The sequence below is a fragment of the Oncorhynchus masou genome, chromosome 32 (genome assembly GCF_036934945.1).
Source record: "Oncorhynchus masou masou isolate Uvic2021 chromosome 32, UVic_Omas_1.1, whole genome shotgun sequence".
NCBI classification, from domain to species: Eukaryota; Metazoa; Chordata; class Actinopteri; order Salmoniformes; family Salmonidae; genus Oncorhynchus; species Oncorhynchus masou.
Window position 1 is genome coordinate 2,569,729 of NC_088243.1, and position 27,447 is coordinate 2,597,175.

At 44.6% G+C, this 27,447-nt stretch overlaps 1 protein-coding gene across 6 annotated transcripts in view; it reads left to right on the forward strand.

The window, feature by feature from the left end:
* Positions 1 to 917: 917 nt before the first annotated feature.
* fgfr3 (fibroblast growth factor receptor 3) overlaps positions 918 to 27,447 on the forward strand; it is a 302,812-nt gene continuing 276,282 nt past the window's right edge. For all 6 annotated transcript variants that reach the window (XM_064953089.1, XM_064953090.1, XM_064953091.1 and 3 more), the window contains exons 1-2: positions 918 to 1,584; positions 26,097 to 26,325. In XM_064953089.1, coding sequence (XP_064809161.1) covers positions 26,178 to 26,325 — 148 coding nt within the window. In that variant the 5' untranslated portion in view covers positions 918 to 1,584; positions 26,097 to 26,177. The remainder of the gene's footprint in view (positions 1,585 to 26,096; positions 26,326 to 27,447) is intronic.

Here is a 27,447-nt window from a genome sequence, read left to right on the forward strand (position 1 = left end):
ATTTTCAGCATCACTCCCCAACCTGACAGAGCTTGAGAGGATCTGCAGAGAAAAATGGGAGAAACTCCCCAAATACAGCTGTGCCAAGCTTGTAGCGTCATACCCAAAACGACTCAAGGCTGTAATCGCTGCCAATGGTGCTTTAACAAAGCATTGAGTAAAGGGTCTGAATACGTATCTAAATGTGATACTTCTGTTTCTATTTAATACATTTGTCAAAATGTATAAAACCTGTTTTTTTCTTTGTCATTAAGGGGTATTGTGTGTAGATTAACTACGAACCCCCCCTATTTAATCAATTTTAGAATAAGTCTTTAACATGATGACACGTGTCAAATGTAATGGGGTCTGAATACTTCCAAAGGCACAGTATATTCAGACATGGGTTGTATTGACAGCCCTCTGTATTTTCAGTCATTTAGATATATTAGATATAACAAATTATGTCATCAGAATTGTGAACAAGACGCTGAAACCTGAATCACACTATGATTTGAAAAAACAATGATGTTATTTAACCTATTTTGTAATAGATAGAAGATCTTGTATCTAAAACGATAAATCTCAAAGAGTCTATATTATTCTATATTTCTTAGTTTCAGTGTTGTAGTCGATAAGACACGAGGTTGGTGGCACCTTTTTTTGGGAGAACGGGCTCATGGTAATGAGTGAAGCAGAATAGGTGGAATGGTTTCAAATACATCAAACACATAGTTTCCAGGTGTTTGATTCCGTTCCGTTTGCGCTGTTCCGGCCATTATTATAAACCATCCTACCCTCAGCAGCCTCCTGTGCTGTAAGAGCACCTCGTGTGTGTCGAGTGAGTGTAGATTATCTGCCTGGACAGACAATCCAATAACGACCATTGATTGTATTCTAGAAGAGATGGTGGGAGGCGCCTTCCTCCTCGTCTCCAACTCTCCCCCAGAACATTCCCGACTTGCTGATCTGCTGAAAGCCTCGAGCGTACTGGCAGGCGACACCAGAAGCTCTTGCACATCGCCACAGAGAGAAAGACATCACGAAGCAGAGGCTGTTTTTATCTCCCGCGTCAGTCAGTCAGTCGGATCAGGTACACTGCGCAGCGCCGCGTGGGACTCGAGCTGTACTTCACCAACAACCAGACAGCAGTTCCAGTCCAGAGTCTGGAGGCAGCAGACATTAACACTGTGGAGCAGAGCGGAACGAGCTGATCCTTCTCTCCCGGTCCCGACCTGGTCCTTACGGAACTGACCAGAGAGAGAGAGAGATGGGAGATGATTAAATAATGTGGATTATATAGTCACTCACTGGATACAACAGCTGAACACGACGCGGTTGCAAAAGAATTTAGACTTGAAGACTGAAGAGATCGTTTCGGGGGGATATCTCTCTGCCCGGGTGGAAGAGGCGCTCAGGCAGGCTGCTTGTTGGGATTTGATTTTACAACTGTATAATATTACAACTACAACACTTCTAGGCGGATGTACATATATAGAGTGTTTTTGGAGCAGTTTTGAGGAACCGTTTTGTTTATTTTTATGGTGATAATTATAAAGGATCGCTGTCAAAACGGAATCACACAGAAAGGATTACAATCCTTGGGTAAGACCGATTGCATATGATTTGATTACTATTATTATTATTGTTATAATTATATTGTTGTTACGATATAAGAGAGAAAGTTGGGTGAATATTGGAGCCGACTTAATGCGATCAGCACTTCCTTGATTATAGCCTTCGAGAGTTAGACAGACAGGTTGGTTGACTAAAAACCAGTTGGACTGTTGTTCCCGTCGGCATCCATAACATAATTTAAACCGGGTATGTGAGCGTATAGAGAGCTGAGCGTCTCAGGATGAGCTTCCTGCTGTCAGAGCTCTTTTGTTCCCGGTCCCCGTGGTCTGGCCCCCGGACAGGTGCTGCAGAGAGCGGGTCTGTCTGTCAGTGTTCACCGCTGTCTCCTCTGGACGCACAGGTGCGCTATGGGGACCACGATAAACTGCCGTGCTGTAGGCTAAAAAGGCCGTACATGGTCAATCTGATGTCAGCAGTGGCCGTGCACCTTTTACTGCGATACGGCCTCTGCAGAAGTCAGGCCATGTATACTTGTCCCTTTGCTGAGCAGAGCTGTTGTGAAGGAAGTTGTCAAGGAAGTAAATTGGTGTTCATGCAGGACCTCCCGCCCTACTTACCTTCAACCAATGATGCAGAGCTATAAGAAGTTATGCACAACCCTTAGCATTGTTATACAATTTGGGAGGCACGGGGTAAAGCGGTACCAAACTCAATTTGCCCTCTGCATGCCTCCAGAGGCTCCGCTATTGCGTCACACCCTCCATAAGGATTCACCAAGCACGAACTTGATCAAGCATAAATGTACTTTAATACTGTGTTGGAACCCTCGGAGACCAACCCACGCTTCTATCTGATAGTTATAGTTGACTGTTACAGACCTGAACAGGCTCCTACAGTCCGTGATTTTTATTTATATATTTATATATTCAACTTTTATTTAACTAGGCAAGTCAGTTAAGAACAAATTCCTATTTACAATTATGGCCTACCCCTGATAACAAAAGTGATCTATTGCAGTTTGGATTTGGTTCATCATGATCAATAAGCCAAATACAAGTCATATTTTGTCAAGGTTGGGAAACAATGTTTTTGTTATAAATAGCCTGAGTAAATAATCAGTTAATTACGGTTGTGTACATCCACACTCTAAAATGAGTATTTTAGTATGTATAAAGTAAAATAATTGCAACCTCTGTTCTCTGGTGAATGTGGCGTTTCACACAGGGCAAAACTACCCTTCCTTCACCCGACTGCTCTACAATGCTGCTTCACCAACCTTTACTGTACCGCTACTAAGCTACTGTCTTCAGCCGTGTCCATCTCCCATCTTCACAGATATTAGGTTGTTGTAGGCCTTGGTGTACAGCACATCATCCTCTACTCCAGACCCCTCTCATCAGTCAGTCTGATATTAGGTTGTTGTAGGCCTTGGTGTACAGCACATCATCCTCTACTCCAGACCCCTCTCATCAGTCAGTCTGATATTAGGTTGTTGTAGGCCATGGTGTACAGCACATCATCCTCTACTCCAGACCCCTCTCATCAGTCAGTCTGATATTAGGTTGTTGTAGGCCTTGGTGTACAGCACATCATCCTCTACTCCAGACCCCTCTCATCAGTCAGTCTGATATTAGGTTGTTGTAGGCCATGGTGTACAGCACATCATCCTCTACTCCAGACCCCTCTCATCAGTCAGTCTGATATTAGGTTGTTGTAGGCCATGGTGTACAGCACATCATCCTCTACTCCAGACCCCTCTCATCAGTCAGTCTGATATTAGGTTGTTGTAGGCCATGGTGTACAGCACATCATCCTCTACTCCAGACCCCTCTCATCAGTCAGTCAGATATTAGGTTGTTGTAGGCCATGGTGTACAGCACATCATCCTCTACTCCAGACCCCTCTCATCAGTCAGTCTGATATTAGGTTGTTGTAGGCCATGGTGTACAGCACATCATCCTCTACTCCAGACCCCTCTCATCAGTCAGTCAGATATTAGGTTGTTGTAGGCCTTGGTGTACAGCACATCATCCTCTACTCCAGACCCCTCTCATCAGTCAGTCTGATATTAGGTTGTTGTAGGCCTTGGTGTACAGCACATCATCCTCTACTCCAGACCCCTCTCATCAGTCAGTCTGATATTAGGTTGTTGTAGGCCTTGGTGTACAGCACATCATCCTCTACTCCAGACCCCTCTCATCAGTCAGTCAGATATTAGGTTGTTGTAGGCCATGGTGTACAGCACATCATCCTCTACTCCAGACCCCTCTCATCAGTCAGTCAGATATTAGGTTGTTGTAGGCCATGGTGTACAGCACATCATCCTCTACTCCAGACCCCTCTCATCAGTCAGTCTGATATTAGGTTGTTGTAGGCCATGGTGTACAGCACATCATCCTCTACTCCAGACCCCTCTCATCAGTCAGTCTGATATTAGGTTGTTGTAGGCCATGGTGTACAGCACATCATCCTCTACTCCAGACCCCTCTCATCAGTCAGTCTGATATTAGGTTGTTGTAGGCCATGGTGTACAGCACATCATCCTCTACTCCAGACCCCTCTCATCAGTCAGTCTGATATTAGGTTGTTGTAGGCCATGGTGTACAGCACATCATCCTCTACTCCAGACCCCTCTCATCAGTCAGTCTGATATTAGGTTGTTGTAGGCCTTGGTGTACAGCACATCATCCTCTACTCCAGACCCCTCTCATCAGTCAGTCTGATATTAGGTTGTTGTAGGCCTTGGTGTACAGCACATCATCCTCTACTCCAGACCCCTCTCATCAGTCAGTCTGATATTAGGTTGTTGTAGGCCATGGTGTACAGCACATCACCCTCTACTCCAGACCCCTCTCATCAGTCAGTCTGATATTAGGTTGTTGTAGGCCTTGGTGTACAGCACATCATCCTCTACTCCAGACCCCTCTCATCAGTCAGTCTGATATTAGGTTGTTGTAGGCCATGGTGTACAGCACATCATCCTCTACTCCAGACCCCTCTCATCAGTCAGTCTGATATTAGGTTGTTGTAGGCCTTGGTGTACAGCACATCATCCTCTACTCCAGACCCCTCTCATCAGTCAGTCTGATATTAGGTTGTTGTAGGCCATGGTGTACAGCACATCATCCTCTACTCCAGACCCCTCTCATCAGTCAGTCAGATATTAGGTTGTTGTAGGCCTTGGTGTACAGCACATCATCCTCTACTCCAGACCCCTCTCATCAGTCAGTCTGATATTAGGTTGTTGTAGGCCTTGGTGTACAGCACATCATCCTCTACTCCAGACCCCTCTCATCAGTCAGTCTGATATTAGGTTGTTGTAGGCCTTGGTGTACAGCACATCATCCTCTACTCCAGACCCCTCTCATCAGTCAGTCAGATATTAGGTTGTTGTAGGCCATGGTGTACAGCACATCATCCTCTACTCCAGACCCCTCTCATCAGTCAGTCAGATATTAGGTTGTTGTAGGCCATGGTGTACAGCACATCATCCTCTACTCCAGACCCCTCTCATCAGTCAGTCTGATATTAGGTTGTTGTAGGCCATGGTGTACAGCACATCATCCTCTACTCCAGACCCCTCTCATCAGTCAGTCTGATATTAGGTTGTTGTAGGCCATGGTGTACAGCACATCATCCTCTACTCCAGACCCCTCTCATCAGTCAGTCAGATATTAGGTTGTTGTAGGCCATGGTGTACAGCACATCATCCTCTACTCCAGACCCCTCTCATCAGTCAGTCTGATATTAGGTTGTTGTAGGCCATGGTGTACAGCACATCATCCTCTACTCCAGACCCCTCTCATCAGTCAGTCAGATATTAGGTTGTTGTAGGCCTTGGTGTACAGCACATCATCCTCTACTCCAGACCCCTCTCATCAGTCAGTCAGATATTAGGTTGTTGTAGGCCTTGGTGTACAGCACATCATCCTCTACTCCAGACCCCTCTCATCAGTCAGTCTGATATTAGGTTGTTGTAGGCCTTGGTGTACAGCACATCATCCTCTACTCCAGACCCCTCTCATCAGTCAGTCTGATATTAGGTTGTTGTAGGCCATGGTGTACAGCACATCATCCTCTACTCCAGACCCCTCTCATCAGTCAGTCAGATATTAGGTTGTTGTAGGCCTTGGTGTACAGCACATCATCCTCTACTCCAGACCCCTCTCATCAGTCAGTCAGATATTAGGTTGTTGTAGGCCATGGTGTACAGCACATCATCCTCTACTCCAGACCCCTCTCATCAGTCAGTCTGATATTAGGTTGTTGTAGGCCTTGGTGTACAGCACATCATCCTCTACTCCAGACCCCTCTCATCAGTCAGTCTGATATTAGGTTGTTGTAGGCCTTGGTGTACAGCACATCATCCTCTACTCCAGACCCCTCTCATCAGTCAGTCTGATATTAGGTTGTTGTAGGCCATGGTGTACAGCACATCATCCTCTACTCCAGACCCCTCTCATCAGTCAGTCTGATATTAGGTTGTTGTAGGCCATGGTGTACAGCACATCATCCTCTACTCCAGACCCCTCTCATCAGTCAGTCTGATATTAGGTTGTTGTAGGCCTTGGTGTACAGCACATCATCCTCTACTCCAGACCCCTCTCATCAGTCAGTCTGATATTAGGTTGTTGTAGGCCTTGGTGTACAGCACATCATCCTCTACTCCAGACCCCTCTCATCAGTCAGTCTGATATTAGGTTGTTGTAGGCCTTGGTGTACAGCACATCATCCTCTACTCCAGACCCCTCTCATCAGTCAGTCTGATATTAGGTTGTTGTAGGCCATGGTGTACAGCACATCATCCTCTACTCCAGACCCCTCTCATCAGTCAGTCTGATATTAGGTTGTTGTAGGCCATGGTGTACAGCACATCATCCTCTACTCCAGACCCCTCTCATCAGTCAGTCTGATATTAGGTTGTTGTAGGCCATGGTGTACAGCACATCATCCTCTACTCCAGACCCCTCTCATCAGTCAGTCTGATATTAGGTTGTTGTAGGCCATGGTGTACAGCACATCACCCTCTACTCCAGACCCCTCTCATCAGTCAGTCTGATATTAGGTTGTTGTAGGCCTTGGTGTACAGCACATCATCCTCTACTCCAGACCCCTCTCATCAGTCAGTCTGATATTAGGTTGTTGTAGGCCTTGGTGTACAGCACATCATCCTCTACTCGAGACCCCTCTCATCAGTCAGTCTGATATTAGGTTGTTGTAGGCCTTGGTGTACAGCACATCATCCTCTACTCCAGACCCCTCTCATCAGTCAGTCTGATATTAGGTTGTTGTAGGCCATGGTGTACAGCACATCATCCTCTACTCCAGACCCCTCTCATCAGTCAGTCAGATATTAGGTTGTTGTAGGCCATGGTGTACAGCACATCACCCTCTACTCCAGACCCCTCTCATCAGTCAGTCTGAGAGCTGTAGTGGATATTTGGGCTACACTTCCAAATGGAACAATTAGGGAAAGGAAATGTGGGATACCTGGTCAGTTGTAGAACTGAATGCATTCAACTGAAATGTGTCTTCCACATTTAACCTGAATCAGAGAAGTGCGGGAGGGCTGCATAACCAAATAGTCTCCTACTCCTAGGCCTTTTTATTCAGTCATTGGACTAAATGTAATACCATTGTTCATTTGACAAGCCTAACGTTTGTGGGCCTATCTTTTTAGTGAGAGCCAACAACTAATTAATAATGAAATCAAAGAAAGATGCTTAGGGAATGTGATTTTGGGAAAGAGGTCATCTTAATGCGAGATTGTAACGTTAATTATGAAGACAAGTCTTGTAGGAAAACCCTCAAACGGCTCACTAATACCTTTGACCTTACACAGCTAGTTAATGGGCCAACCAGGGTGACTTGTTGCTCTAAAACACAGATTGATTTGGTGTTCAGTAATAAACCAGAGAGAGTGACTCAATCATTCAATATGGTTACTGGGCTATCTGATCATAATCTGACACTTATAGCCAGAAAGCTGTCTAAGAGCAGGTTTAACCTCTCTACTGTTAGAAAGCCGGATCAACTAAGAATATCGAAGAGTGAATTAAACACATTTTGAAAACACAATTAAGGGAATTAACTGGAATGTTCTCTTGTCCTACACAGACATGGAAGCTGATAGTCAGGTTTTTCTATCCACAATCCAAACTACAATAAATGGTTTCCTAAAGAAAATCAAATCCAAACCTGGCCAGAAGAGCACTCTTCCTTGGCTGATCGGAGAAATCTGGAAATGGATGAAAGAACGAGATTATGCTCTAAAAATAGCCCGAAAATCTAAATTAGAGCATGACAGACGTAGGTTTACCATGTTGAGAAATAAGGTGATGAAAGAAATCAGACAGACCAAGGCAAACTCTTTTATTAACATAATTGGTGAAGCAAAGGGAAATTCTAAATTGATTTGGGAGAATCTAAAAAAGTTAACAGGGAAAGACCATAGAAACACTGCAAAAAGACTAGAAATCATGGTGAATGACAATCTAACACTGGATGCAGTCGAAATGGCAATAGCCTTCATTTCCTACTTTATTGACTCTGTCAGAGTACTGACACAGAACACCTCCACTGGTTTCTTGGGCTCAGTGCTAGTGAATGACACTCAACCTGTCTTCATCATAAGGGAGGTTTCTGAGTCAAAGGTGAACAAGGTGATTAGCTCACTAAAGAACTCTAAAGCCAAAGATGTGTTTGGGCTGGACTCTACCTTTCTTAAAAACTACAAAGAGTCACTCATTGGCCTCATTACTAAGGACACCAACACATCTATTGGTCTGGGGGTGTTTCCAAGGGTCTGGAAGTCGGCCATAATAACGTCCATCTATAAATCAGGCGACCCTGCTGACGTGAGTAACTACAGGCCCATTAGTATACTACCTGTGGTGTCAAAGGTTGTTGAAAAGTGTGTAGCAGAACAACTGATTGCCCACCTCAACAACAGCCCCTTCACATTACACTCCATGCAGTTTGGCTTCAGAGCGAAACACTCCACAGAAACGGCCAACTGCTTTCTTCTGGAAAATGTGACGTCCAAGATGGACAAAGGGGGTGCTGTTGGGGCTGTGTTTCTGGACCTAAGGAAGGCTTTTGATACTGTTAACCATGAGATTCTCATCACAAAATTGTTCAAGTTCAACTTTTCCCCTGATGCCTTGAGATGGATGAAATCATACCTTGAAGGCAGAACTCTGTGTGTCAGAGTGAGCGATGAGCTGTCGCCCACTCTTAGCTATGATGTGGGCGTGCCCCAAGGGTCAATACTGGGGCCCCTCCTGTTCAGCCTGTACATTAATGATCTGCCTTCTGTCTGTACTGGGTCTGAAGTTCAAATTTATGCAGATGATACAGTGATATATGTGCATGCAAAGAGCAAACAACAAGCTGCACAAGAACTCACTCCTGTAATGGTCCAGGTTACAAAGTGGCTCAGTGACTCGTGTTTGCATCTCAATGTGAAAAAAAACTGTTTGCATGCTCTTTACAAAGGGGGCAACAGATGCTACTGAGCCAGATGTCTATGTGCCAGGGGAGAAGCTCCAGGTGGTATCTCATTTATTACTGACCTGTTTTTATTACTGACCCATCCAGCCTGTTTATTATTACTGACCTGTTGGCTCGTCCAGCCTGTTTATTATTTACTGACCTGTTGGCTCATCCAGCCTGTTTATTATTACTGACCTGTTGGCTCATCCAGCCTGTTTATTATTACTGACCTGTAGGCTCATCCAGCCTGTTTATTATTACTGACCTGTAGGCTCATCCAGCCTGTTTATTATTACTGACCTGTAGGCTCATCCAGCCTGCTTATTATTACTGACCTGTAGGCTCATCCAGCCTGTTTATTATTACTGACCTGTAGGCTCATCCAGCCTGCTTATTATTACTGACCTGTAGGCTCATCCAGCCTGTTTATTATTACTGACCTGCTGGCTCATCCAGCCTGTTTATTATTACTGACCTTGTTTATTATTAATGACCTGTAGGCTCATCCAGCCTGTTTATTATTACTGACCTGTTGGCTCATCCAGCCTGTTTATTATTACTGACCTGTAGGCTCATCCAGCCTGTTTATTATTTACTGACCTGTTGGCTCATCCAGCCTGTTTATTATTACTGACCTGTTTATTATTACTGACCTGTTGGCTCATCCAGCCTGTTTATTATTACTGACCTGTTTATTATTACTGACCTGTAGGCTCATCCAGTCTGTTTATTATTACTGACCTGTAGGCTCATCCAGCCTGCTTATTATTACTGACCTGTAGGCTCATCCAGCCTGTTTATTATTACTGACCTGTAGGCTCATCCAGCCTGTTTATTATTTACTGACCTGTTGGCTCATCCAGCCTGTTTATTATTACTGACCTGTTTATTATTACTGACCTGTTGGCTCATCCAGCCTGTTTATTATTACTGACCTGTAGGCTCATCCAGCCTGTTTATTATTACTGACCTGTTTATTATTACTGACCTGTTGGCTCATCCAGCCTGTTTATTATTACTGACCTGTTTATTATTACTGACCTGTTGGCTCATCCAGCCTGTTTATTATTACTGACCTGTTTATTATTACTGACCTGTAGGCTCATCCAGCCTGTTTATTATTACTGACCTGTTGGCTCATCCAGCCTGTTTATTATTACTGACCTGTTGGCTCATCCAGCCTGTTTATTATTACTGACCTGTAGGCTCATCCAGCCTGTTTATTATTACTGACCTGTAGGCTCATCCAGCCTGTTTATTATTACTGACCTGCTGGCTCGTCCAGCCTGTTTATTATTACTGACCTGTAGGCTCATCCAGCCTGTTTATTATTACTGACCTGTAGGCTCATCCAGCCTGTTTATTATTACTGACCTGTAGGCTTATCCAGCCTGTTTATTATTACTGACCTGTAGGCTCATCCAGCCTGTTTATTATTACTGACCTGTAGGCTTATCCAGCCTGTTTATTATTACTGACCTGTAGGCTCATCCAGCCTGTTTATTATTACTGACCTGTAGGCTCATCCAGCCTGTTTATTATTACTGACCTGTAGGCTCATCCAGCCTGTTTATTATTACTGACCTGTAGGCTCATCCAGCCTGTTTATTATTTACTGACCTGTTGGCTCATCCAGCCTGTTTATTATTACTGACCTGCTGGCTCGTCCAGCCTGTTTATTATTACTGACCTGTAGGCTCATCCAGCCTGTTTATTATTACTGACCTGTAGGCTTATCCAGCCTGTTTATTATTACTGACCTGTAGGCTCATCCAGCCTGTTTATTATTACTGACCTGTAGGCTCATCCAGCCTGTTTATTATTACTGACCTTGTTTATTATTACTGACCTGTAGGCTCATCCAGCCTGTTTATTATTACTGACCTGTAGGCTCATCCAGCCTGCTTATTATTACTGACCTGTAGGCTCATCCAGCCTGTTTATTATTACTGACCTGTAGGCTCATCCAGCCTGCTTATTATTACTGACCTGTAGGCTCATCCAGCCTGTTTATTATTACTGACCTGTAGGCTCATCCAGCCTGTTTATTATTACTGACCTGTAGGCTCATCCAGCCTGTTTATTATTACTGACCTGTAGGCTCATCCAGCCTGTTTATTATTTACTGACCTGTTGGCTCATCCAGCCTGTTTATTATTACTGACCTGTTGGCTCATCCAGCCTGTTTATTATTACTGACCTGTTGGCTCATCCAGCCTGTTTATTATTACTGACTTGATTATCTTTCCAAGAGGAGTGACAAGAATGTGAACAATGCTAATAACAGTCAAAGATCTAACAAACCTTCAGCTATTAGAATATAAAACACTCTTGCGGAATTAATAGTTACCATAATTCATTATAGGAAACTAAATGATTTCGTGGTAAAATGTAGCTAAATGTCATGGAAAATATATTAACAACTACGAGCGAGGAGAGGACCTTTAGAGGAGAGAGTAAGGGCCAACCATGAGGTTTCAGTACTGGAGAAGGCAACACAAACTCACACGAATGATCCGAGCTGAGCTGGTTTTGTATCAATCATAGTTAATCTGATCACTGACCAGTCGGTCTATAGTGGGTCGACAATAGTTAATCTGATCACTGACCAGTCGGTCTATAGTGGGTCGACAATAGTTAATCTGATCACTGACCAGTCGGTCTATAGTGGGTCGACATCAGGGGAGAGAGGAGACTGGACCTGCAGCCTGTTTGTTTGTCTCAGTCATACTGCTTCTCTCTGTTTGTCTCAGTCATACTGCTTCTCTCAGTCATACTGCTTGTCTCTGTCTGTCCCAGTCATACTGCTTCTCCTAGACATACTGCTTCTCTCTATCTGTCCCAGTCATACTGCTTCTCTTAGTCATACTGCTACTCTCGGTCATACTGCTTCTCTCTGTCTGTCCCAGTCATACTGCTTCTCTTAGTCATACTGCTACTCTCGGTCACACTGCTTCTCTCTGTCTGTCCCAGTCATACTGCTTCTCTTAGTCATACTGCTTCTCTCAGTCATACTGCTTCTCCTAGTCATACTGCTTCTCTCAGTCATACTGCTTCTCTCTGTCTGTCTCAGTCATACTGCTTCTCTCAGTCATACTGCTTCTCTCAGTCATACTGCTTCTCTCAGTCATACTGCTTCTCTTAGTCATACTGCTTCTCTCAGTCATACTGCTTCTCTCAGTCATACTGCTTCTCTCAGTCATACTGCTTCTCTCAGTCATACTGCTTCTCTCAGTCATACTGCTTCTCCTAGTCATACTGCTTCTCTCAGTCATACTGCTTCTCTCTATCTGTCCCAGTCATACTGCTTCTCTCTATCTGTCCTAGTCATACTGCTTCTCTCAGTCATACTGCTTCTCTCAGTCATACTACTTCTCTCTGCCTGTTCCAGTAATACTTCTCTCTGTCTGTCCCAGTCATACTGCTTCTCTCTGTCTGTCTGTCATACTGATTCTCCCAGTCATACTGCTTCTCTCTGTCTGTCAGTCATACTGCTTCTCTGTCTGTCTCAGTCTATCTGCTTCTCTCAGTCATACTGCTTCTCTCTGTCTGTCTCAGTCATACTGCTTCTCTCAGTCATACTGCTTCTCTCTGTCTGTCTCAGTCATACTGCTTCTCTCAGTCATACTGCTTCTCTCTGTCTGTCTCAGTCTATCTGCTTCTCTCAGTCATACTGCTTCTCTCTGTCTGTCTCAGTCATACTGCTTCTCTCTGTCTGTCTGTCATACTGATTCTCCCAGTCATACTGCTTCTCTCTGTCTGTCAGTCATACTGCTTCTCTCTGTCTGTCTCAGTCATACTGCTTCTCTCTGTCTGTCTCAGTCATACTGCTTCTCTTAGTCATACTGCTTCTCTCTGCTTCTCTCAGTCATACTGCTTCTCTCTGTCTGTCTCAGTCATACTGCTTCTCTCTGTCTGTCTCAGTCATACTGCTTCTCTCTGTCTGTCTGTCATACTGATTCTCCCAGTCATACTGCTTCTCTCTGTCTGTCAGTCATACTGCTTCTCTCTGTCTGTCTCAGTCATACTGCTTCTCTCTGTCTGTCTCAGTCATACTGCTTCTCTTAGTCATACTGCTTCTCTCTGCTTCTCTCAGTCATACTGCTTCTCTCTGTCTGTCTCAGTCATACTGCTTCTCTCTGTCTGTCTCAGTCATACTGCTTCTCTTAGTCATACTGCTTCTCTCTGCTTCTCTCAGTCATACTGCTTCTCTCAGTCATACTGCTCTCTTTGTCTGTCTCAGTCATACTGCTTCTCTCAGTCATACTGCTTCTCTCAGTCATACTGCTTCTCTCTGCTTCTCTCAGTCATACTGCTTCTCTCTGTCTGTCTCAGTCATACTGCTTCTCTCAGTCATACTGCTCTCTCTGTCTGTCTCAGTCATACTGCTTCTCTCTGTCTGTCTCAGTCAATCTGCTTCTCTCAGTCATACTGCTTCTCTCTGTCTGTCTCAGTCAATCTGCTTCTCTCAGTCATACTGCTTCTCTCTGTCTGTCTGTCTGTCTGTCTGTCTGTCATACTGCTTCTCTCAGTCATACTGCTTCTCCCTGTCTGTCTCAGTCATACTGCTTCTCTCTGTCTGTCCCAGTCATACCGCTTCTCTGTCTGTCTGTCATACTGCTTCTCTCAGTCATACTGCTTCTCTCTGCCTGTCCCAGTCATACTGCTTCTCTCTGTCTGTCCCAGTCATACTGCTTCTCTCTGTCTGTCTCAGTCATACGGATTCTCTCAGTCATACTGCTTCTCTCTGTCTGTCCCAATAATACTGCTTCTCTCTGTCATACTGCTTCTCTCAGTCATACTGCTTCTCTCTGTCTGTCCCAGTAATACTGCTTCTCTCTGTCTGTCTGTCATACTGCTTCTCTCTGTCTGTCCCAGTCATACTGCTTCTCTCTGTCTATCTGTCATACTGCTTGTCCCAGTCATACTGCTTCTCTCTGTCTGTCTGTCATACTGCTTCTCTCTGTCTGTCCCAGTCATACTGCTTCTCTCTGTCTATCTGTCATACTGCTTGTCCCAGTCATACTGCTTCTCTCTGTCTGTCTCAGTCATACTGCTTCTCTCTGCCTGCCCCAGTCATACTGCTTCTCTCTGTCTGTCTCAGTCATACTGCTTCTCTCTGTCTGTCTCAGTCATACTGCTTCTCTCTGTCTATCTGTCATACTGCTTCTCTCAGTCATACTGATTCTCTCTGTCTGTCCCAGTCATACTGCTTCTCTCTGTCTATCTGTCATACTGCTTCTCTCAGTCATACTGCGTCTCTCTGTCTGTCTCAGTCATACTGATTCTCTCTGTCTGTCCCAGTCATACTGCTTCTCTCTGTCTATCTGTCATACTGCTTCTCTCAGTCATACTGCGTCTCTCTGTCTGTCTCAGTCATACTGATTCCCTCTGTCTGTCTCAGTCATACGGATTCCCTCTGTCTGTCTCAGTCATACTGCTTCTCTCTGTCTGTCTCAGTCATACTGATTCTCTCTGTCTGTCCCAGTCATACTGCTTCTCTCAGTCATACTGCTTCTCTCTGTCTATCTGTCATACTGCTTGTCCCAGTCATACTGCTTCTCTCTGTCTGTCTGTCATACTGCTTCTCTCTGTCTGTCCCAGTCATACTGCTTTTCTCTGTCTGTCCCAGTCATACTGCTTCTCTCTGTCTATCTGTCATACTGCTTGTCCCAGTCATACTGCTTCTCTCTGTCTGTCTCAGTCATACTGCTTCTCTCTGCCTGCCCCAGTCATACTGCTTCTCTCTGTCTGTCTCAGTCATACTGCTTCTCTCTGTCTGTCTCAGTCATACTGCTTCTCTCTGTCTATCTGTCATACTGCTTCTCTCAGTCATACTGATTCTCTCTGTCTGTCCCAGTCATACTGCTTCTCTCTGTCTATCTGTCATACTGCTTCTCTCAGTCATACTGCGTCTCTCTGTCTGTCTCAGTCATACTGATTCTCTCTGTCTGTCCCAGTCATACTGCTTCTCTCTGTCTATCTGTCATACTGCTTCTCTCAGTCATACTGCGTCTCTCTGTCTGTCCCAGTCATACTGATTCTCTCTGTCTGTCTCAGTCATACTGATTCCCTCCGTCTGTCTCAGTCATACTGATTCTCTCTGTCTGTCCCAGTCATACTGATTCTCTCAGTCATACTGCGTCTCTCTGTCTGTCCCAGTCATACTGATTCTCTCTGTCTGTCCCAGTCATACTGATTCTCTCAGTCATACTGCGTCTCTCTGTCTGTCCCAGTCATACTGATTCTCTCTGTCTGTCCCAGTCATACTGATTCTCTCTGTCTGTCCCAGTCATACTGATTCTCTCAGTCATACTGCGTCTCTCTGTCTGTCCCAGTCATACTGATTCTCTCTGTCTGTCCCAGTCATACTGATTCTCTCAGTCATACTGCGTCTCTCTGTCTGTCCCAGTCATACTGATTCTCTCTGTCTGTCCCAGTCATACTGATTCTCTCTGTCTGTCCCAGTCATACTGATTCTCTCTGTCATACTGCGTCTCTCTGTCTGTCCCAGTCATACTGATTCTCTCTGTCTGTCCCAGTCATACTGATTCTCTCTGTCTGTCCCAGTCATACTGATTCTCTCAGTCATACTGCGTCTCTCTGTCTGTCCCAGTCATACTGATTCTCTCTGTCTGTCTCAGTCATACTGATTCTCTCTGTCTGTCCCAGTCATACTGATTCTCTCTGTCATACTGCGTCTCTCTGTCTGTCTCAGTCATACTGATTCCCTCTGTCTGTCTCAGTCATACTGCTTCTCTCTGTCTGTCTCAGTCATACTGCTTCTCTCTGTCTGTCTCAGTCATACTGATTCTCTCTGTCTGTCTCAGTCATACTGCTTCTCTCTGTCTGTCTCAGTCATACTGCTTCTCTCTGTCTGTCCCAGTCATACTGATTCTCTCTGTCTGTCCCAGTCATACTGATTCTCTCTGTCTGTCTCAGTCATACTGCTTCTCTCTGTCTCAGTGATATCTCAGTATATCTGCCTCTTCAGCTTCTGTTTGTGTTGTTCTAGAAGCTGAGGGTTCATACTACACACTGCATCTTCAGCCGATAATTCAGCCCAGATATACACAGATATACTATCAGTTTGTTTCTCTCTCTACTCTCTCTCTCTCTCTCTCTCTTTCTCTCTCTCTCTCTACTGTCTCTCTCTCTCTCTCTCTCTCTCATTCTCTCTCTGTCTCTCTCTCTCTCATTCTCTATCTATCTCTCTACTGTCTCTCTCTCTCATTCTCTCTCTATCTCTCTATTGTCTCTCTCTCTCTCAACTGCCTCTCTCTATCTCTCTGTCTCTCTACTCTCTCTCTCTACTGTTTCTCTCTCTCTCTCTCTCTCTCTCTCTCTCTCTCTCTCTCTCTGTCTCTCTCTCTCTCTATCAGTTTATTACTTTTCCTAAATTTAAGCCACAGACAAACATTCCCCTCCTAACTGAGAGTGATGTAATGTGCAGCTAGCTGAGGGAGGGAGGGAGGGACGGAGGGAGGGAGGGAGAAAGAGAATGAGAAAGGAAGAGAGGGAGGGAGTACACTATAGGGAGTAGGGTGCCATTTAAGACGCATCCTGTTTTCATCCTACAGGGCTAGAGGGCTAGAGGGCTAGTGGGCTAAAGGGCTAGAGGGCTACAGGGCTACAGGTTACAGCGCTAGAGGGCTACAGGGCTAGAGGGCTACAGGGCTAGAGGGCTACAATGCTATAGGTTACAGGGCTAGAGGGCTACAGGGCTAGAGGGCTACAGGACTACAGGTTACAGGGCTAGAGGGCTAGAGGGCTACAGGGCTAGAGGGCTAGAGGGCTAACGGGCTACAGGACTAGAGGGCTAGAGGGCTACAGGCCTAAAGGGCTACAGGACTAGAGGGCTACAGGACTAGAGGGCTACAGGGCTAGAAGCTACAGGGCTACAGGGCTAGAAGCTACAGGGCTAGAAGCTACAGGCCTAGAAGCTACAGGGCTACAGGATTAGAAGCTACAGACCTAGAAGCTACAGGGCTAGAAGCTACAGGGCTAGAAGGCTAGAAGCTACAGTGCTACAGGGCTAGAAGCTTCAGGGCTAGAAGCTACAGGGCTACAGGGCTAGAAGCTACAGGGCTACAGGGCTAGAAGCTACAGGGCTAGAAGCTACAGGGCTACAGGGCTCGAAGCTACAGTGCTCCAGGGCTAGAAGCTACAGGGCTAGAAGCTACAGGGCTACAGTGCTAGAAGCTACAGTGCTAGACGCTACAGGACTACAGGGCTAGAGGACCTCAGGGCTAGAGGGCTAGAAGCTAGAGGGCTACAAGGCGACAGTATACTTGAGCTGTACACTGCCCTGTACAAAGAATCTACGAAGTTGGTAAAAAATCTTTCAACTGTTAAAATGGGCAGTTATATTATCTGATTAATGTGGTATTTAGTTTCTTGACACAAGAACAAGCCAGTTGATCAGAAATACATGTCTGTCTAGACAGAAAAAGACTTTGAAGTCAGATTTTGCATTACAAAAAACAACATTGCGTTTATCCTTTTTGTAGGGCAGTATACTAGAGCTACCTTAACCCTGCCAGGGCTGCAGACAACACATCCTCTCTCTCACTGGAGTGTGTCTACAATACACCTCTCTGTACCCAGAGCTGTAGTCAGTGTGTGTACAGTAGAGTTACCCTAACCCTGCCAGGGCTGCAGAATGTGCTGAGGCAGGAGTGGGTCAGGGAGGAAAGAAAAACACGAGTGTTAAGACAACACAGCCTCTCTCTCACTGGAGTGTCTACAATACACCTCTCTATACCCAGAGCTGTCTGTCTGTCTGTCTGTCTGTCTGTCTGTCTGTCTGTCTGTACCTACCAAAGCTGTTGTTTAAATATATATTTAAGCTAACAGTGTAAGTTTCAGGGTTGTGAGTGTGTGGCGAGTTCGCACGTGTATATGTGTTCTTTTCTGGGCTCTTGTAGTTCTGCACTCTTGAACATTCCAATTTCTCTGACTTATAAAAACAGTCAGCATGGTGCTGAGGCCACACACAGACAGACAGACAGACAGACAGACAGACAGACAGACAGCTCTGGGTATAGAGAGGTGTATTGTAGACACTCCAGTGAGAGAGAGGCTGTGTTGTCTTAACACTCGTGTTTTTCTTTCCTCCCTGACCTGAAGACAGACATTTTACGAGCCAATTGTGTTTTTAATTAGTTTATTTGCGTTGTTTGTAACTGTTTCTTTTCGCCGAAAATGACTTGTGGACATCAGGACTGCGATTACTCACCACGGACTAGAATAATCCTTTTTTCCATTCATGACTCTGACGAGCCCTACGATCCCGATTCCCGTGATCTGTGTGAAGAGGAGTTGGAGAAAGAGGGCACGAAGGTTAGGTTGCCTTGTGAGAATTCGTAGGCTATCTAATAAACTTCCATCCATTCTGCTAGTAAACATGCAATCTTCGGAGAATGAAAACGGCGAGTTCCGCGTGAGATTAAACTACCAACGGGACATTAAAAACTGTAACATCTTATGCTTCACGGAGTCGTGGCTGAACGACGACAACATCAACATAAAGCTGGCTGGTTATACGCTGTACCGGCAGGATAGAACAGCGGCGTCTGGTAAGACGAGGGGTGGCGGTCTATGTATTTTTGTGAACAACAGCTGGCGCACCATATCTAAGGATGTCTCGAGCTATTGCTCGCCTGAGGTAGAGTATCTCATGATAAGCTGTAGACCACACTACCTACCGAGAGAGTTTATCTGTATTCTTCGTAGTTGTTTACATACCACCACAGTCAGAGGTTGGCACTAAGACAGCATTGAATGAGCTGTATTCCACCATAAGCAAACAAGAAACCGCTCACCCAGAGGTGGCATCCGAGTAGCTGTGGACTGTAATGAAGGGAAACTTAAATCAGTTTGACCAAATTTCTATCAGCATGTTAAATGTGCAACCAGAGGAAAAAGCACTCTGGACCACCAAGACTCCACACACAGAGACACATACAATGCTCTCCCTCACCCTCCATTTGGCAAATCTGACCATAATTCTATCCTCCTGATTCCTACTTACAAGCAACAACTAAAGCAGGAAGCACCAGTGACGAGATAAATAAAAGTGGTCAGAGGAAGCAGATGCTAAGCTACAGGACTGTTTTGCAAGCACAAACTGGAGCATGTTCCAGGACTCCTCCGATGGCATTGAGGAGTACACCACTTCAGTCACTGGCTTCATCAATAAGTGCATCGATGACGTCGTACCCACAGTGACCATACGTACATACCTCAACCAGAAGCCATGGATTACAGGCAGCATCCGCACTGAGCTAAAGGAGGCTTTCAAGGAGTGGTACCCTAACCCGGAAGATTATACGAAATCCTGCTTTGCCCTCTGATGAATCATAAACAGGCAAAGAGTCAATACAGGACTAAGATCGAATCGTACTACACCGGCTCTGACGCTCCTCGGATGTGGCAGACCTTGCAAACCATTACAGACTACAAAAGGAAGCAAAGCCGAGTGCTCCCCAGTGACACGAGCCTACCAGGCAAGCTGAACTACTTCTATGCTCGCTTCCAGGCAAATACACTGATACATGCATGAGAGCACCAGCTGTTCCGGAAGACTGTGTGATCACGCTCTCCGTAGCCAATGCGAGTAAGACCTTTAAAGGGATCAACTTTCACAAGGCCGCAGGGCCAGACGGATTACCAGGACATGTACTGCGAGCATGCACCGACCAACTCCTCCCTCTGCAACTGGATCCTGGACTTCCTGGACTTTGCCCCCAGGTGGTAAGGGTAGGTAACAGCACATCTGCCACGCTGATCTGCAACACAGGGGCCCCTCAGAGGTGCGTGCTCAGTCCCCTCCTGTACTCCCTGTTAACTCATGACTGCACGGCCTGATGCCAGGACAACAACCTCTCTCAACGTGATCAAGTCAAAGGAGTGTGGACTATTGGAAAAAGAGGACCGAGCACACCCCCATTCTCATCGACGACACTGTAGTGGAGCTGGTTGAGAGCTTCAAGTTCCTTGGTGTCCACATCACCAACAGACTAATATGGTCCAAGCACACCAAGACTGTCGTGAAGAGGGCGCGACAAAACCTAATCCCCCTCAGGAGACTGAAAAGATTTAGCATGGGTCCTCAGATCCTCAAAAGGTTCTACAGCTGCACCATCGAGAGCATCCTGACTGGTTACATCACTGCCTAGTATGGCAACTGCTCGGCCTCCGACCGCAGGGCGCTACAGAGGGTAGTGCGTACGGCCCAGTGCATCATTGGGGCCAAGCTTTCTGACATCCAGGACCTCTATACCAGGCGGTGTCTGTCAGAGGAAGGCCCTAAAAACTCTCTTCTACCACATGGCTAGCACTACTGGAGCGCCAAGTCTAGGTCTAAGAGGCTTCTAAACAGCTTTTATCCCCAAGCCATAAAACTCCTGCATATATTTTTTTTAACTGCATTGTTGGTTAGGGGCTCGTATATAAGCATTTCACTGTAAGCGCATGTGATTAATACAATTTAATTTAATTTGATTTGAGATACCTGACAGCAGACAGACAGTAAGACAGTCAGACAGTCAGACAGACAGTCAGACAGACAGTCAGACAGACAGTCAGACAGACACAGACAGACACAGACAGACAGACAGACAGACAGACAGACAGACCAAAGGCGTGTATAGAGCCAACTACATAGACTGACGTCAGGCCATGTCAGTTCCGTAAGGGCCGAGCTTCATCTTTATTTTACAGAGCCGACTAAACAAACCTACTATTACTTATCAAGTCTCCAGTTGTCTGGTAACCTGACCTCATGTGCATTAACTGAATGTGCTGTCAGTGTTGGATGTGGGTGTACCTGGGGATGGCAGGGATTCAGGTAGACAGCTCTTGCGTGACTCTCTGGTTGGGTCAACGCAATTGGGTCGGCAATGTTCAGTGGGGGCCGAATTCTGACTTAGAAAATTACACCTGTTTTCCAGACTTACCTTGAAGGTGTGTAACAGGCTTTGCAGGCGGACTGAGTAAATATAATTCAACTGCTGAAAACCTTTGCTGGCCAACAGAACTTCTTGTGGAGTTTTCATTCAATGGAGTTTCCAGTACATAGCCATCCCTTTAAATACGGTGCACCTTTAATTATCATTTTGTGGACAGAATCACTGGAAAACATGGAGAGAACGGGGTCAGAAAATAGGGATCAATGAAAGAAACATATCTATGCATCTTTGTCTCTGTTTCAGCACCAACTGGTAGATTTAAAAATACTCTGATCTTGGAGATTATTGAGGCACATTTTGAGGTGAGGAAAGTATTGATCAGTGGTTTGATTCATCCTGAAAGTTGTCATGTTCAAGTGCCATCCATGAAATATTGTAAGGTGGAAGAAAGTGTACAATAGGGGTTGAACAATAGTCCTATAAACCCTAAAAGTCACTAATCATGGAACTGTATGACAGCGGTCCAGTCGTTGTGAACCGTACACCAGGCTCCAGGTTTATCCTGCTACGTCTGAGTTCCAGGTTGATATCATTTTCAGTTTGCTTCCAGGTGGCGGGTTTCACATTAGACTCCAGGGAGCACAAGGAAAAATCATCTAAAACAATTGCTATGTGCATTTACAATCCCCTCCTCCAAACAGATGACTCAGTGTATAGCAGGTGTATATCAGGTGTATAGCAGGTGAAAAGAAGGTGAATAGCAGGTGAACAGGAGGTGGATAGCAGATGAACAGCAGGTGTATAGCAGGTAAATAGCAGGTGTATAGCAGGTGTATAGCAGGTGAATAGCAGGTGTATAGCAGGTGAATAGCAGGTGTATAACAGGTGAATAACAGGTGAATAACAGGTGAATAACAGGTAAATAGCAGGTGTATAACAGGTGAATAACAGGTGTATAACAGGTGAATAACAGGTGAATAACAGGTGAATAACAGGTAAATAGCAGGTGTATAACAGGTGAATAACAGGTGTATAACAGGTGAATAACAGGTGAATAACAGGTAAATAGCAGGTGAATAACAGGTGAATAACAGGTGAATAACAGGTGAATAACAGGTGAATAACAGGTGAATAACAGGTAAATAGCAGGTGTATAACAGGTGAATAACAGGTGTATAACAGGTGAATAACAGGTGAATAACAGGTGAATAACAGGTAAATAGCAGGTGTATAGCAGGTGAATAACAGGTAAATAGCAGGTGTATAGCAGGTGAATAGCAGGTAAATAGCAGGTGAATAACAGGTAAATAGCAGGTGTATAGCAGGTGAATAGCAGGTGTATAGCAGGTGAATAACAGGTAAATAGCAGGTGTATAACAGGTGTATAGCAGGTAAATAGCAGGTGTATAACAGGTGAATAACAGGTGTATAGCAGGTGAATAGCAGGTGTATAACAGGTGAATAGCAGGTGTATAACAGGTGAATAACAGGTGTATAACAGGTGAATAACAGGTGAATAACAGGTGAATAACAGGTAAATAGCAGGTGTATAACAGGTGAATAGCAGGTGTATAACAGGTGAATAACAGGTGTATAACAGGTGAATAACAGGTGTATAACAGGTGAATAACAGGTGAATAACAGGTGAATAACAGGTAAATAGCAGGTGTATAACAGGTGAATAACAGGTGTATAACAGGTGAATAACAGGTGAATAACAGGTGAATAACAGGTGAATAACAGGTGAATAACAGGTGAATAACAGGTGAATAACAGGTGAATAACAGGTGAATAACAGGTGACTAACAGGTGAATAGCAGGTGTATAACAGGTGAATAACAGGTGGATAGCAGGTGTTTAACAGGTGAATAGCAGGTGTATAGCAGGTGTATAACAGGTGAATAGCAGGTGAATAACAGGTGAATAGCAGGTGTATAGCAGGTGAATAGCAGGTGAATAGCAGGTGTATAACAGGTGAATAACAGGTGTATAGCAGGTGTATAACAGGTGAATAGCAGGTGAATAACAGGTGAATAGCAGGTGTATAGCAGGTGAATAGCAGGTGAATAACAGGTGTATAACAGGTGAATAACAGGTGTATAACAGGTAAATAGCAGGTGTATAACAGGTGAATAACGGGTGAATAACAGGTGTATAACAGGTGAATAACAGGTGAATAACAGGTGAATAACAGGTGAATAACAGGTGGATAGCAGGTGTTTAACAGGTGAATAACGGGTGAATAGCAGGTGTATAGCAGGTGTATAACAGGTGAATAGCAGGTGAATAACAGGTGAATAGCAGGTGTATAGCAGGTGAATAACAGGTGAATAGCAGGTGTATAACAGGTGAATAACAGGTGTATAGCAGGTGTATAACAGGTGAATAACAGGTGTATAGCAGGTGTATAACAGGTGAATAACAGGTGTATAGCAGGTGAATAGCAGGTGTATAACAGGTGAATAACAGGTGAATAGCAGGTGTATAACAGGTGAATAACAGGTGAATAGCAGGTGTATAACAGGTGAATAACAGGTGTATAGCAGGTGTATAACAGGTGAATAACAGGTGTATAGCAGGTGTATAACAGGTGAATAACAGGTGTATAGCAGGTGAATAGCAGGTGTATAACAGGTGAATAACAGGTGAATAGCAGGTGTATAACAGGTGAATAACAGGTGAATAGCAGGTGAATAACAGGTGTATAGCAGGTGTATAACAGGTGAATAACAGGTGTATAGCAGGTGAATAGCAGGTGAATAACAGGTGTATAGCAGGTGTATAACAGGTGAATAACAGGTGTATAGCAGGTGAATAGCAGGTGTATAACAGGTGAATAACAGGTGAATAGCAGGTGTATAACAGGTGAATAACAGGTGAATAGCAGGTGTATAACAGGTGAATAACAGGTGAATAGCAGGTGTATAACAGGTGAATAACAGGTGTATAGCAGGTGTATAACAGGTGAATAACAGGTGTATAGCAGGTGTATAACAGGTGAATAACAGGTGTATAGCAGGTGAATAGCAGGTGTATAACAGGTGAATAACAGGTGAATAGCAGGTGTATAACAGGTGAATAACAGGTGAATAGCAGGTGTATAACAGGTGAATAACAGGTGTATAGCAGGTGTATAACAGGTGAATAACAGGTGTATAGCAGGTGAATAGCAGGTGTATAACAGGTGAATAACAGGTGAATAACAGGTGAATAACAGGTGAATAACAGGTGGATAGCAGGTGTTTAACAGGTGAATAACGGGTGAATAGCAGGTGTATAGCAGGTGTATAACAGGTGAATAGCAGGTGAATAACAGGTGAATAGCAGGTGTATAGCAGGTGAATAACAGGTGAATAGCAGGTGTATAACAGGTGAATAACAGGTGTATAGCAGGTGTATAACAGGTGAATAGCAGGTGAATAACAGGTGAGTAGCAGGTGTATAGCAGGTGAATAACAGGTGAATAGCAGGTGAATAGCAGGTGAATAACAGGTGAATAGCAGGTGTATAACAGGTGAATAGCAGGTGAATAACAGGTGAATAGCAGGTGTTTAACAGGTGAATAGCAGGTGAATAACAGGTGAATAGCAGGTGTATAGCAGGTGTATAACAGGTGAATAGCAGGTGTATAACAGGTGAATAGCAGGTGTATAGCAGGTGAATAACAGGTGAATAGCAGGTGTTTAACAGGTGAATAGCAGGTGAATAACAGGTGAATAGCAGGTGTATAGCAGGTGTATAACAGGTGAATAGCAGGTGAATAACAGGTGAATAGCAGGTGTATAGCAGGTGAATAACAGGTGAATAGCAGGTGTATAACAGGTGAATAACAGGTGTATAGCAGGTGTATAACAGGTGAATAGCAGGTGAATAACAGGTGAATAGCAGGTGTATAGCAGGTGAATAACAGGTGAATAGCAGGTGAATAGCAGGTGTATAACAGGTGAATAACAGGTGGATAGCAGGTGTTTAACAGTGTGTGGGGTCACTTAGAAACATTCTTGTCTTTGAAAGAAAAGCAAATTAAAATAACATCAAATTGATCAGAAGTACAGTGTAGACATTGTTAATGTTGTAAGTGACTATTGTAGCTGGAAGTGTTAGATTTTTTATGGAATATCTACATAGGTACAGAGGCCCATTATCACCTCTCCTAAACAGGTGTTCTACTCTGCTAGCCCACACCTCTCCTAAACAGGTGTTCTACTCTGCTAGCCAATACCTCTCCTAAACAGGTGTTCTACTCTGCTAGCCAGCACCTCTCCTAAACAGGTGTTCTACTCTGCTAGCCCACACCTCTCCTAAACAGGTGTTCTACTCTGCTAGCCAACACCTCTCCTAAACAGGTGTTCTACTCTGCTAGCCAGCACCTCTCCTAAACAGGTGTTCTACTCTGCTAGCCGGCACCTCTCCTAAACAGGTGTTCTACTCTGCTAGCCAACACCTCTCCTAAACAGGTGTTCTACTCTGCTAGCCAATACCTCTCCTAAACAGGTGTTCTACTCTGCTAGCCCACACCTCTCCTAAACAGGTGTTCTACTCTGCTAGCCAACACCTCTCCTAAACAGGTGTTCTACTCTGCTAGCCAACACCTCTCCTAAACAGGTGTTCTACTCTGCTAGCCAACACCTCTCCTAAACAGGTGTTCTACTCTGCTAGCCAGCACCTCTCCTAAACAGGTGTTCTACTCTGCTAGCCAACACCTCTCCTAAACAGGTGTTCTACTCCCTCTCCTAAACAGGTGTTCTACTCTGCTAGCCCACACCTCTCCTAAACAGGTGTTCTACTCTGCTAGCCAACACCTCTCCTAAACAGGTGTTCTACTCTGCTAGCCAACACCTCTCCTAAACAGGTGTTCTACTCTGCTAGCCAGCACCTCTCCTAAACAGGTGTTCTACTCTGCTAGCCAATACTGTCTGACTGAGTGACTGAGTGACTGACTGCCTGAATGACTAACTGAATGACTGAGTGACTGACACTGACTGCAAATAATGTGTTTTAGGAAAATGAGGGATTGTGACTGACTGACTGATGTCTGTATGTCTGGCTGACTGACTGTTTGACTGGCTGTCTGTATGTTTGACTGAGTAACTAAATGATTGACTGTCTGTCTGTTGTGTCTCTGTGTTTCAGGACAGTGAGAGGTATATCTGGGGTTGTTTCTATGGTGACGGAGGCAGTGATTCTGTTGGATACCCATGATGCACCGGTACGATGCCTGAGTCGGAGACAGGTCTAGTAGCTCAGCACATCACTGTGGAGACCAGAGGAATAGTTGCTATGTGGTGTTCTCTCTGGCTGTCCCTCCTCCTATACCCTCTCTCCGTCTCTACAGCCAGATTACCCACAGTACTGCCAACAGGTAAATACACTCCTTTCTCTCTCTCTCTCTCTCTCTCTCTCTCTCTCTCTCTCTCTCTCTCTCTCTCTCTCTCTCTCTCTCTCTCTCTCTCTCTCTCTCTCTCTCTCTCTCTCTCTCTCTCGGCATGACGTAATAATGTAAGTATTGCCAAAGCTTATTTTGGATATTTACAATATTAACAGGACAACAGTAGCAACAATAACCAAGTGTCAAAATAACCATAGATTGAACAATAACAATAAGCATAGAGGACATGTGCAGGTTGATTGGTCTGCCAGACACTGCCAGGTTTTCCTGTGTCTACCCTTCTCAATGGCAAGGCTGTGCTCATTGAGCCTGTACGTTGTCAAGGTTTTTCTAAGGTTTTGAACAGTAACCATGGTCAAATACTTTGCCAAGGTTTACGGTGAATTTAGGGCCAGATAGCACTGCGTTTTGCTTGTGCTTGTGTTTCCCAATAGGTAATGTAGTTTAGTTTTGACTGTTGTTGTAACTTGTTTTCTGATTGATTGGATGTTCTGGTCCTGAGGCTTCAGTGTGTTAGTAGAACAGGTTTGTGAACTCAGCCCCAGGACCAGCTGGATGAGGAAACTCTTTTCTTTGCTCAGCTCTTGGCATTGTCGGGCTTGGTAATGATATGAGAGGGGTTCACTGTATGTTAGATGATTCCAAAGCTTAATTGCTCTCTTTGGAGTTTGTATTATTGGTGGATATTGGCCTAATTCTGCCCTGCATTCATCGTTTGTAGTTTTCCTCTCGACATGTAGGAGAATCTTACAGAACTTTGCATGCATTGTTTGTAGTTTTCCTCTGGACATGTAGGAGAATCTTACAGAACTTTGCATGCATTGTTTGTAGTTTTCCTCTGGACATGTAGGAGAATCTTACAGAACTCTGCATGCAGGGTTTCAATGGGGTGTTTGTCTCATTGGGTAAAATCTTGTTTTGCAAGAGGTTCCCACACCTTGCTGCTATAAAGTGCATTTTTATAGGTATTTCAATTTGAATTCATTTGTTAATGGTGTAGAATGCCCTGCGTTTGTTCTCTCTCAGTTCATTAACTTCCTCATTTAGGTGCCCAGTAGAGCTTATATTTAAACCTTAGTCATTTTAGTGTGTGCG